The 12,803-nt window shown below is 39.9% G+C and overlaps 1 protein-coding gene across 1 annotated transcript in view; it reads left to right on the plus strand.

Moving 5' to 3' along the window:
* The window catches only part of FES (FES proto-oncogene, tyrosine kinase), a 177,638-nt gene that overhangs the window by 70,670 nt on the left and 94,165 nt on the right, over positions 1–12,803 (plus strand). The window contains exons 5-10 of the mRNA XM_073653191.1: positions 163–346; positions 2,687–2,824; positions 4,856–4,975; positions 6,567–6,683; positions 9,643–9,829; positions 11,415–11,492. Of these exons, the coding sequence (XP_073509292.1) occupies positions 163–346; positions 2,687–2,824; positions 4,856–4,975; positions 6,567–6,683; positions 9,643–9,829; positions 11,415–11,492 (824 nt within the window). The remainder of the gene's footprint in view (positions 1–162; positions 347–2,686; positions 2,825–4,855; positions 4,976–6,566; positions 6,684–9,642; positions 9,830–11,414; positions 11,493–12,803) is intronic.

Below are 12,803 nucleotides of genomic sequence, written 5' to 3' on the forward strand. Positions count from 1 at the left end.
AAGAATCTCTGTATAAAAAATAAATGCAATCTGAAACCTTTCATGTCTCTAAGACGTAAGAATTCTTCCACTTTAAGCTTCAGAGAAATGCAGACATCTTCACTCATATCCTGTTTTATCTTGCTAGTTATCATAAACTATGTCTTATTGTGTCTTTTCCAGACAGAGATCGGGACAAAACTAAGGAGAAGTATGTGAAGAACACTTGGAAGCTGCACACTCTCCACAACCAGTATATCTTGGCTATCAAAGCTGCTAAACTGCACGACGAACACCACCACAGTCTGAGCCTGCCCAACTTACATGAGTCCATGCAGACCCTCCAGGAGAAGATGGTGTTCATCATGTAGGCATAAATCAAATTGTAACTTTGATGGTTTCCTTGGAGGGTTGACCTGTACATTTATTGGTTTATTTTTGATATCCTGTTATGTAGAAGTGCTTCTCACTAAATTAGAATATCATCAAAAAGTTAATTTATTTCAGTTCTTCAAAACTAAAAGTGTAACTAATATATTATATAGAGTCATTACAAACAGAGTGATCTATTTAAAGTGTTTGTTTCTGTTAATGTTGAGGATTATGGCTTACAGCCATTGAAAACACAAAAGTCATTATCTCAGTAAATTAGAATAATTAACAAAAAACACCTGCAAAGGCTTCCTAAACGTTTAAAAAGGTCCCTTAGTCTGTTTCAGTAGGCTCCACAATCATGGGGAAGACTGCTGACTTGACAGATGTCCACAAGGCAGTCATTGACATACTCCACAAGGACGGTAAGCCACAAAAGGTCATTGCTAAAAAAGCTGGCTGTTCAGAGTACTGTATCCAAGCATATTAATATATTAATGGAAAATTGAGTGGAAGGAAAAAGTGTGGTAGCAAAAGGTGCACAAGCAGCCGGGATAACCACAGCCTTGAAAGGATGTTTAAGAAAAGGTCATTCAAAAATTTGGGGGAGATTCACAAAGAGTGTACTGCTGCTGGAGTCATTGCTTCAAGAGCCACCACACACAGATCTATCCAGGACATGGACTGCAAGTGTCGCATGCCTTGTGTCAAGCCACTCATGACCAATAGGCAACACCAGAAGCGTCTTACTTGGGCCAAGGAGAAAACAACCTGGACTGTTGCTCAGTGGTTCAAGGTGTTTCTTTCAGATTAAAGTAAATTTTGCATTTCATTTGGAAGTCAAGGTCTCAGAGTCTGGAGGAAGAGTGGAGAGGCCACAATCCAAGCTGCTTGAGGTCTAGTGTGAAGTTTCCACAATCACTGATGGTTTGGGGAGCCATGTCATCTGCTGGTGTAGGTCCATTGTGTTTTATGAAGACCAAAGTCAGCGCAGCCGTCCAACAGGAAGTTTTAGAGCACTTCATGCTTCCCTCTGCCTACAAGCTTTTTGGGGATGGAAATGTCATTCTCCAGCAGGACTTGGCACCTGTCCACACTGCCAAAAGTGGCAATACCTGGTTTAAAAACAACAGTATCACTGTGCTTGATTGACCAGCAAACTCGCCTGACCTTAATCCCATAGAGAATCTTCCTTGTCAAGAGGAAGATGAGAGACACCAGACCCAACAATGCAGACGAGCTGAAGGCTGCTATCAAAGCAACCTGGGCTTCCATAACACCTCAGCAGTGCCACAGGCTGATCGCCTCCATGCCACGCCGCATTGATGCAGTAATTGATGCAAAAGGAGCCCCGACCAAGTACTGAGGACATTTACTGAACATGTATTTCAGTAGGCCAACATTTCGGATTTTAAAAACATTTTTCAAGCTGTTGTTATAAAGTATTCTAATTTACTGAGATAATGACTTTTGTGTTTTCATTGGCTGTAAGCCATAATCATCAACATTAACAGAAATAAACACTTGAAATAGATCACTCTGTTTGTAATGACTCTATATAATATATGAGTTTCACTTTTTGTATTGAAGAACTGAAATACATTAACTTTTTGATGATATTCTAATTTAGCGAGAAGCACTTGTAAATGTAATATTTGATATTTTTTGTCTAAAGTAAAATTACATAGTATATTTTTCTCAGTAATGCCATTTTGCACATTACATTTTTCATAGGTAGTATGTGTTAATAGACCAAGAGATATTTCTTTGTAGGCCTTGTATTAAACACTACAGATGATATAAACTTAAAGCCTAATATTGAAAAACTTCAAAATAAAATAATTTACATTTGGTCTGGGGTAATCTAATGAACCCACAAATACAAAATTCACAGCTCATCAATTTCTGACCTTGGCGTTATTTTTTTCTTTAATTGTAAAGTGCTGCGGAATATGTTGACGCCATATAAATAAAAATTATTATTATTGTTCTGAGCAGTCTCTGCATCAGCTGTCGGATGTGTGTAAGGTGTTCTATGTGTTTTGCACAGTGATAGACCTGGAGAACTGTATTTTTTCCACTTTAAGTCAAGCCAAATAAAATATTACCAATGCAAACGTATGGGGTTCATGTCAGTGGTGAGATCTCAGGAGACTTCATATGAAATTGCTTTCATGTGGCTGCTATTCATAGAATACCAACTTTTTTTTTTCGAGCGAACTTAAAAGAGGTTTGGGAAAGGGTCACAGGGCACAGACTACTATGTCTATCTGCATATGCTGTCAGCAGACGTGTCTGTGTCTTTCATTTACAGTACTTTTTTTTTTTTTGTTAGCAAAGACATCTTGCAAGAATACCACAAGATCACAAGTCTTGTACAAGAGGAAATAGCAACTGTTCACCAGGAGATAAATAATGCAATAATAAATATCAATCCAAGTAAAGAATATGAAAACTTCATCCAGATGAACCGGTAAATAATACTGTCATGGAAGCTGATATTGCTGTCAGTGGAATGTATCAGCAGTAAAGTCAGTGTATAATAATGCTTATTATCAGCGTTCTATGCTTTTATGTAAATGAAGGCTGACCATTGTAGATTGGAAAGTCATAAAACCTTGGTTACAATTCATTATCATTTTTAAGATCTCTGCAATCTTTTAGTAAATAGAAGCACTCTTACTTACATTTAAAAGGATGAAAACTTTTTTTGTAAAGTATGCAAAATTGCAGTGATCATTAAGGGGTTTATCCTGGACAAGTTTTTTTTAATATGGGACCAAAAACTAACAGGCAAGTAGTTGCTAACTACCTGACTGTTCTACCCAGCACTGGCACAGAGCGGTTACAGACTGCTCCTGCCAGCGATTCAGCTGATCGACCGCCAGCTCCCCACAGTTAGCAACTACCTGCCTGTTAGTTTTTAGGCCCCTAATAAAAAATAAATTAGTCCTGGATAAACCCCTTAACACTCCTTATCTTGAGAGCTACAGTCAGCAATAAGAGAGTGAAATCTAAAGCCCCCCCGGTAGTGACATCCAACTTTCTCAGTAGTGACATCCAATGTCCCCCATGCAGTAACAACACTCAGAACCCCCCATTACCTGTATAATAGCGCAAAAGCTTCTCCACAGTAATCACATTGAGACCTTGTCCACCACTCTATTACAGGTACCATACTTACCTCCTGGGCTTCCCAGCTTACTCCTATATGGTATTCTTATCTAACACTCCCACCACACTATTGCATCTAGCTTCAAACACCCCCTCCAACCAGCAGTATCATCCTATTTCCAGCTTACCATATATATCATTCCACCCCAATGGGCAGTATACGGGCATCCAGATTTGCTCTTCTGTGATGTTTTTTTTTTTCAAAGGGACAGTATGGCTGCAGAATTTCCAGTAACAGTCCCCATCTGGAGACCTGTTTTTTCATAGCAGTCTTGTAGACCTGGTTCTAATGCACCAAGTGAGAGGACAGTCACATATTGCTCCCAAGTCATAGGTTGCAGATTCCTGCATTAAGAAGTTTTTTTTCAGTTTATAAATACATTAGTGTCTTTATATACAAGGTGTGAAGTGGAGAATTGACTCCCTGGTAGCACCATTGAACAGCAGAGTAATTAATCCCTGTATTGTTTTCCTCAATGTTTGTCCAGACACAGGGAATTTCTCCATATGTGCTGCCATGCCTCTTAGGCTTAGTGCCCACGATGCTGAAATGAAGCAGAAATTTTCCTGAGCATTTCTGCATTTCCTTGGCAGAAAAACTCATGCGGTTTGTACATGCGTATTTGCATGCGTATTTGCCATGTGTTTTCCCAATGCATTGTATAGGCAAATGCGCATGCAGAAACGCACAAGAATTGGTCATGTCCGTATGTTTTCTGCGAGTAAAATCTGTGCAGAAAAAATCCTGACCATGTGCACAGAACTTGCAGAATGTCATAGGAATTCATGGGATAAGGTATGCAATGCGTTTCTGGAGCGTTTACGCGCTGCAAATACGCACCAAAAAACGCATCGTGGGCACAGAGCCTTACTTTCATCTGGATGAGGCTGAGGAGCTTTTTTTGATAATGCAACTTTGGCTCAGGCCACCTTACAATTATGATCGGAGGGTAGCCCTGAGGTTTACACCAGCACCAATGAGCAAGTTTTAGCATACCTATAGTTGACAACATTTCTGGAAGTGTTTAATTCCACCCCCAATTCTCCCACCGTCCCTCCTGGGAACACCCCCATCGATCCTAGGAATGTCCCAGACCCATCTAAGATGCTCACTGGGACATTCTCAGGATTTACATAAAGTCCTCCAACCAAGCATATCCTAGTGATATTTTGCCAAGTGCAACGACAGAAATGGTAGATACGGAGAAATAAGATTTTAAGTGAATTTATAGCAAAATGTTTAGGTTTAGAAATGGATTCTGCAGCTACTCCTGCTAGCTGGAGAATTGTGAATGAAACACGTCCTAAATCTAGATGTGTTGTTACACAGGTCATCAGCGAGCCTACCACCAATGGTAACCTTTGATACAAGTTTATTAGAGGACACTGACAACCTAGAGGAAGAGGAACTTCAGCTAAATGACCTGACAATAGAGAATGTTCAGCATACGTATGTATGGGTGGGTCTTATATGGCTATGTCTGGGTTTGTGTCAGGATTTATATCCATGTAGCCAAAATGTATCTTTGTATGTGTGTATATGAGGATGTTGTATTTATATTCCCCATTGCTTACCCCTGCTTTGCTTTTCAATGCTCCTAGCTTCTCTTGTATTGGATTGTTATGGGATAATGGTGGTGATCCCATCCATAACGCTCAAGATGGCAGCGGTCACATGATTTGCCTAAGTGAATGCCTAACCTGCATGCACGGATACAGGTAGCAAAAATCTCTTTAACCCCGTCTTTAACCAATTTCTGCTACCTTCAAAGCCGGCGTACTACTGCAGGCAACAAGGCAGTAAGTAAAATGCACAACCGCTGCTATCTTGAAAGCTATGGACGGGATCACTGCCACATTCAACCAGTTACAAATCCAGTCCAGGGATAGAGGGAGGCTTTACAATACAATGTAGGTAAGCAATGGGGGTACTTAGAATTGTCTTTGTCAGAACAGAGATGTTTAGGGTATTTTTGTAATTCTTTGGAAATTGACCATGTCTTCTAATATTTCTATGTGGCTAAAACTTTAAATGAACAGTCATTTTATATCTGCCTGGTCCACAAAACCAAAACTAGCAAGATTTATTGCTTTATTGAATATTCATTACATATTGTTATTTGGGGTCCATAAGGTTAGTTTGCCTAAAGCCCACAAGACAGTATTTTCTCTCATCCAAGAGAATGGGGCCGAATATACTATTCACACTCTGATCAGAGTTTGATCGTAGTGTGATCCAATTTTCTCAGATGAGAAGATGGAAAAAAATGTCTCCATCTTCTCCATTCTGTCAGTCAATTAAAATCGGATCGCACTCGGATGTCATCGGAGTGCGGTCAGATTTTTTGGGAAGGACTCATTGACTTGCAAGGCCAAGTGCGATCTGAATATTGGATGCAAATCGAGCATGCTGCATTTTTTTTACTCAGACAGACAAAGTCTTCTGCACCAGTCGTATAGAATAACATTGGTCCAATTGTGATCAGAGGTTTTGTCAGATCGCACTCGGACCGAAAATACGGTTGTCTGCATGAGCCCTTAGGCGGTGTGCCCACAATGAGTTTTTGGTGAGTTTTTGACGCTGCCTATTTTAGCTGCATCCAAAACGCAGTGTTAATGTTTGAGCAAAGTGGATAGGATGTATAGAAATCTCCTGCCCTCTGTGCTTCTTTTTAACTCACTGTAAACTGACCTGCGGTGCGAGTTTCAAATCTGTAACAGGTCAATTTCTGTTTCGGGTACACTGAGTTTTCTGTATGGAATTTTCCCATAGACTTGCATTAGATGCGAAAAATTTGCAGTTAAAAAAAAACACGCATTCATTTTTGGTGCGTATTCGTGGCGGAAACGCATCAAAAATGCATGTAATCCATACATGACTATATCATAAAGTTTTGTCACCGGGGAGTATCAAAAACTAAGCAGTTTTGTTTATACATGATATACCAAAAAGACACAAAAAATGCAAAAAAATCGCATCTAAAAAAATGCACCCAAAAATGCAAGTAGCCTAAATGTTGGCAATGTGCTGTTTTTTTCAGGTTGACATCCATTGAAGAGGAACTTGCAATGGTCACTGAAACAGTTAACATTAAACAAGATGCCGTACAACAGCTAAACACTGAGATTGTGTGTGACGAAAGAAGTAAAGTCGACCAGTAAGGAGCATCATCAGTTTTTTACAAACATGCTAATGTTAGATGGACAAAGTAGATGATGAAATCATGTCACTTAAAGGATAGTTTGTGATGAAAATACATTGTTAATCTGAGACACTGGGGCATATTTATGAATTTGTGCCTTTGTTGCCCAGAGCAACCAATCACATTGCAGCTTTCATTTTTCGAGAGTGGAATATGAAATAAAAGTGGCTCTGTGATTGGTTGCCATGGGCGACAAAGAGTTTTTCCTTTATGTAGTATCAGATATCTCCCCTAACATATACTCTGGATGACCTTAAAGGGAACCTGTCATGTCGGATAACGATATTAACCTGTAGATATAGGGTTAATCTGCAGGATAATAGCGTTAGGAAGGTGCCCGGCCGCCATACTGAAAGTGTGGCACCAGAAAATGAACTTTATACCACCTGGGAGTCTCCAGCTGTCAGTCATACAGGCATGTTGGCATGGCTACAGTCACCAATTAGTACACAGTGAACAACTGCTATAAGCATACCCCAGCACTTTGACTGATAGTCAGCTTTGCAGTGCATCAGTACAGAGCTGGCTGTCAGTCTGAGCGTGCGCTAACACACATGTATGACTGAAAGCCAGCGGCTCCCGGGAGGAATAAAGTACATTTTCTCCCGGGTGCCGCCCTTTCAGTATGGTGACGGGCACCTTCAATTACCCTGCAAATTAACCCTATTTCTGCAGGTTAATAGTGTTCACCGACCTAAATGGTTTCTTTTAATTTAGACATATATTAGAATTCCATGGTGCCATTGGGATTCTCAATAATACAGCAACTTACATACTTGCCTGCAAGTACCATATCTGGAACAATCATCACATGAGACTAAAGCCCTGTTCATACTTGCTGGACTTGCCACAGATTTCCCAATCAATACTACGCTCAAATCTGCATCCAATTTGATCTTTCCAAAGCTTATGAATGGAATTTCTGCTGCAAACACTAATCTGCAATGTAAATGAGAGCATGATGCTTTTTTCACATGAAAAAAAGTGAGGATTAACCTCATTGTATGACAGTGGAGCTAGTCCTTATGTGGATGTGCTGCTCAACCAGAAGGAAATCCGTGGCAGAAATGGTTTTAGGGCTCGCTCACACTGGCATATACAGTATTACGGAGGCGTGCACTGCAAGAAAATCTCGCATTGCACTCTGACCAGTGTTATTCAATGAGGCAGAACAGATTTGATTTTTACGCACCCATCTCCTAGAAAACCCAACATTTCATCAGCCGAGTACAGTAAATTCACAGCGTGACCCGTCAGAATAGTATAGATACTGTATATACTGTACATAGCATAGAAATATAGAAAGATGTCAGGGACATTTATAATTAGTGCAGGGCTTGTGTAGTTTAATGTTCATGTATTTAGCTAATAATTCAATAAATTAAAGAAAAAATGGCGTAGGATCCCCCACAATTTTGTTAACCGGCCGAGGGAAAGCCAACAGCTGGGGACTGATGTTTAAAGTGTGGGAAGTGGGTTATACACATGGAGCTTTCCAGGCTATTAATATCATCTCACATCTGTATACCTAGCCTTTACTGGTTATTAAAATGGGGAACCCCCCAAAAAATTGACGTGAGGTCGCCCCTATAATTAATAACCAGCAAAGACCTGGCAGACAGATGAGGGCTGATATTAATAGGTTAGGAAGGGGCCATGGATATTGGCCCCCTACCAAACTAAAAACATCAGCTCTCAGCCACCCCAGAAATGGCGCATCAATAAGATGCCCCAATTCTGGCGTTTAGCCCCCACTCTTTCCACTTGCCCTGGTGCGGTGGCAAGTGGGGTAATAGTATTGGGATTGATGTCAGCTTTGTATTGCCAGAGATCAAGCCCAGGCCTTAGTAATGGAGAGGCGTCTATAAGACGCCCCCATTACTAACCCCATAGTTATATTGTAAAAAATACACATCCAGAATAAAGTCCTTTTATTGAAAGAAAGACACAGACTCCATTATTTGAAATAAATACTCCCGTCCATCTATTTCCCATTTATTATTGTTAAATATAAAATTAAAAAAAAAACATATTCCTCACCTGTCCATCGAGAAGATAATCCATTTGTCCTGCGACGAGTCTAGCTCTGCTACATCTAGATGCCTTGCTGAACGGTGGAATGAAGCGACCGTTCAGCCTGACATCCATAAGAGACACTGAGCTGCGCTTGATAGCGCAGCAACAGTGCCTGGCGGTGACGTGAATAAGGTGAGTGGAGTTCATAGCCGATGAACTCCGTTCACCTCACTAACATCAGCACTAGCGAGAGAATGGGTGCGAATGAAACATCGGACTGCACTCGGATGTCATCGGACTGCGCTCGGATGTCATACGAGTGCAGTTCGATATACTCGTACAGAGTCAATGGAGAAGATGGAGAAATTAAGTTCTCCAGTCTTTTCTGCACCTATGCTGCGATTCTCCCATGTGAGAGAATCGGATCACAGTAAGATGACACTCACATCAATCTCTGACACAGTTTTATCCAAGTGTCATTATCATAATTGGCCCGATTCTCTCACTAGAGAGAATATACGCCAGTGTGAGCGAGCCCTTACTGTGGCAATATTCCAGCATCCCACAGGAAATAATGGAGTCAAAAGTGATTGTGATATAAGGTTACTTATAACATGAGACTGTTGTTTTCTTATCATTAAAGTAGTAATATTGCTTTCGCTCAGGAGATTCTCACTATATAGCCTAATATTAATTAGTTATTAGTAGCCAACCCCTGATGTAATTGGAAGGATCAGTATTCCTCGCTTAGCAATCCAGATAAATATATGTCCCTAGTGTGCAATTCTTATGAAAATAGACAATATACAGTAGCTATTTTTTATTTCTTATATATACACTGTATAAATGGTAAGAATAATAAGAAACCTTTACCATTGTTTTATTTTTTTCACAACAGAATTAGCCTCCTAGCCAAATGTCAGTATCTTCAGGAAGCCATTTTGCATTATAACATGTCACTATGTAGCAAGATCAAGCTGCAGGGTCAGAGAGATATTCTGAAAAAGAAGATGTGTGAGCTTGGAGCCAGAGATCCTCCTCCAGCACTTCAGCTGCAGGATGATGGACAATCGATTTGCTCAATTGTGAGTTTTTGCTTGTTTCAAATCATAAAAAAGACAAAACTAACCAACCTGAGTATGGTGCATTGTCACATTTTATAGCACATGTATCTAATTTGTAGAGATTCCTTATGATGGTATGTTCACTTGCTGCAAATTGAAATTAAAATCTATAAGAAAAGGGTTATTTCTGCAGCATGCAGATGTGAAACAGTGCAAAGTACATATGTATGTTTTTTACAAGCCTTATTAACATGTATAAGGCAGTCAAATGCATTACTGCCGCAAATCTGCCACATGAGTATGTTCATTCCCACTTCAAATACACTTTGAAAAACTTCCTATAGATTTCAAGCACCACTCCAGCTTTTTTTTTATTTTACCGCTAGATTGGTGCCACTAATCTAAGTTCCCTGCACCTAGTATCATACTTACCAGCCGCTGTCTTCTTCTGTTATCTCCGCCTCTTCGGTCGGTCTCCACCAGCTTGTGACCTGTTGGATCGCTCCAGTGTTTGCTGGGAGAGCCGGAAGTCACAACTCAATGTAAGTCTTTGAGAGACGGAATGAGGCCAGAACAAGGATCTCATAGACTTACATTGAGAGCTTGTAACTGCTACCTCTGACTTCCGGTCAGTCAAAAGTCAAAAATTGTGGTCACAGGATGGTGGCGTGGGACCCAAGCGGCGCCAGGAATAGCTGAAGACGGCAGCTTTTAAGTATAGTACTAGGGTCAGGAAACTTACATTACTGGCACCACTCCAGCACTGAAATAAAAAAAAATGCTGGAGTGGTGCTTTATAGGAAATCTGTCATGTGAAAAATCGCTATTAGCCTGCAGATATGGGGTTAATCTGCAGGTTAATAGCGTTTTGAACATGCCCGGCGCCCGCATGTAGAGCCCCGCTGCCGGGAAGAAACTTACTTTATTCCTCCCGCCAGCGTTCGGGGTTCAGTCATGGGGGCGAAGCCAGTGCAGGTTCAGCCATCGCTCCATGTATAGAGAGCGGCGGCTGTAATCGCTCCTTCAGCATTGACCGACAGCAGCTCAGCATTAGGTTTACAAAGGGGCTACTCCTCGTGTAAACCCAATACAGTGCAGATGGCACAATTTCAGCAGAATAATAAGAATACCATCTATTGGCCCTGTCAGAACTAGTATAAGCATATATAAACTTCATTGAGTAGCCATGAAGAAGTGATGAGTATTCACCCAAGACATGTCATGCTTTATCTTTTATGTTCACATTTGATAATCCAGTTCGTATGTAGACAAATAAAAGTGATGGCACTTGGCAGTCTTTTCAGTCTTTTTTTATTGACGCTTCACAGTGGATTACAGTAGTATTTTCCATTTGCAGGGGAGAGAGCTGGCGCCAAGAGGTGATGGCCTCTATTGCACTCCACACGCCTCTATGGCCCTCGCTGTAGAAAGTGTGTGAAACGTGAAACGGCTGTTGTCTTTGGGCATTAGCTCCTTCTCCTGCAAATAGAAAGATTGATATGAAGTATCAATAATGAAAGATTGAAGAGACAGATGAGTGCAATCACTTTTTCTTATCTACATATGAAGCAACGCAATTAATATTCATTGTTTTATTTTCTTTTAGGATCGGGAGAGTGGTATAAATCACACTCTGGAAAATATAAAGAATCACATTTCTGGGATATTTCGACCAAAAATTTCTGTGAGTACCATATATCTCGGGTTTTATTACCCAATTTTTTTTTAAAATGTAGCAAATAATCTGTGTCTTAGAAAATAGAGTGCACAAAGAATACTTACTGTTTTGCTCCATTTACTACTAAAACTCTAGACTTAATAGTGTCTGTCATTTTAGGTAAAACCCATAGTAACTTTTATTTCTTGAGTCATCAGTAGATAAATAAACAATTGGTCTGGGTTTCCCACTATATGAGGATCCCCTAAATCTTGGCAAGTCTACTTTTACCTGCTTTGTAAACTCTTGATGCTATCCTATGATTGTACACACAGACTTTCTAATAAATGAAGACTGAAAAATTTAGTAATTGGTCAAAATTAATAATTTCCAGCTTCAAGTTATGGGTTGGTGGGATTGTCCTTGCTAAATTGTAGTGGCATACTAGCGTGATTGTACATGTAGCACCTTTTGCCAATTAACTAGAAACCATTTAGCAAAAATCTCATCATTTTACCGCAAATTGCTCTTTCTACCTCAAGTGAAATACATAAATTTAATTTTCTTTACTCATACAAGACATGAAGGTCCCTCCCCTACACTCCGCAAAAAATTAAAAATGTGTCAATTCATGGTAAAACCACATGTGTTTTTGACCGTGCAGTTCTTGGGCAGGTATGGGGCACAACCACTACCTATATGGCCCCATTATTGTATCAGAACCTGAACCTGTTTGTTGACAATTGTAACAATAATAATATAAAATGCACAATTTGTTGTATTTTTATGACTTTTTATCCCTAAGGATAAGCTTACGTGGATAGGAAATTACAATGAATGATATAAGGTTTATTTGCCACATGAAAAAAAAATGGATTCACAGCTGGTGAGCAAATGGCTAAGACCATTAGACACAAACTGATAGTTCCCCAAACAGGTCAAGAGGTACACTGGTGTGTTGAAATAATTTCACTTGCTTTGACATCTGTTTTCATTTTGGGTGACTGTCAAAATGTTCCACATGAAGTAAGGGGTTTTCCAGGATTACATAAATATTGCTCATATGAAAGACAATGTAAACCATATCAAATCATATAATATGTTTTGGTATATTGTCTGATTTGCATTATATCTGTGCCATGATCCTAGTTTCCTAGTATTCACCAGATAGGTCACTACTTGGATTTAATAATGGTGGTGTGAAATGGTGGATTGTCCTTGCAGAGGAAGATGATAAATATGGTACATAATAGGTATATGAGTGTATAATGAATACAAAACCCTGATCTCAGGAACTCAGTGTGTTTTTAGACCTCAGACGAGATCATAGTGTGTTTT

The sequence above is a fragment of the Phyllobates terribilis genome, unplaced genomic scaffold (assembly GCF_046119375.1).
Source record: "Phyllobates terribilis strain yellow unplaced genomic scaffold, ASM4611937v1 Scaffold_11__3_contigs__length_659146591, whole genome shotgun sequence".
In the NCBI taxonomy this organism is placed as follows: Eukaryota; Metazoa; Chordata; class Amphibia; order Anura; family Dendrobatidae; genus Phyllobates; species Phyllobates terribilis.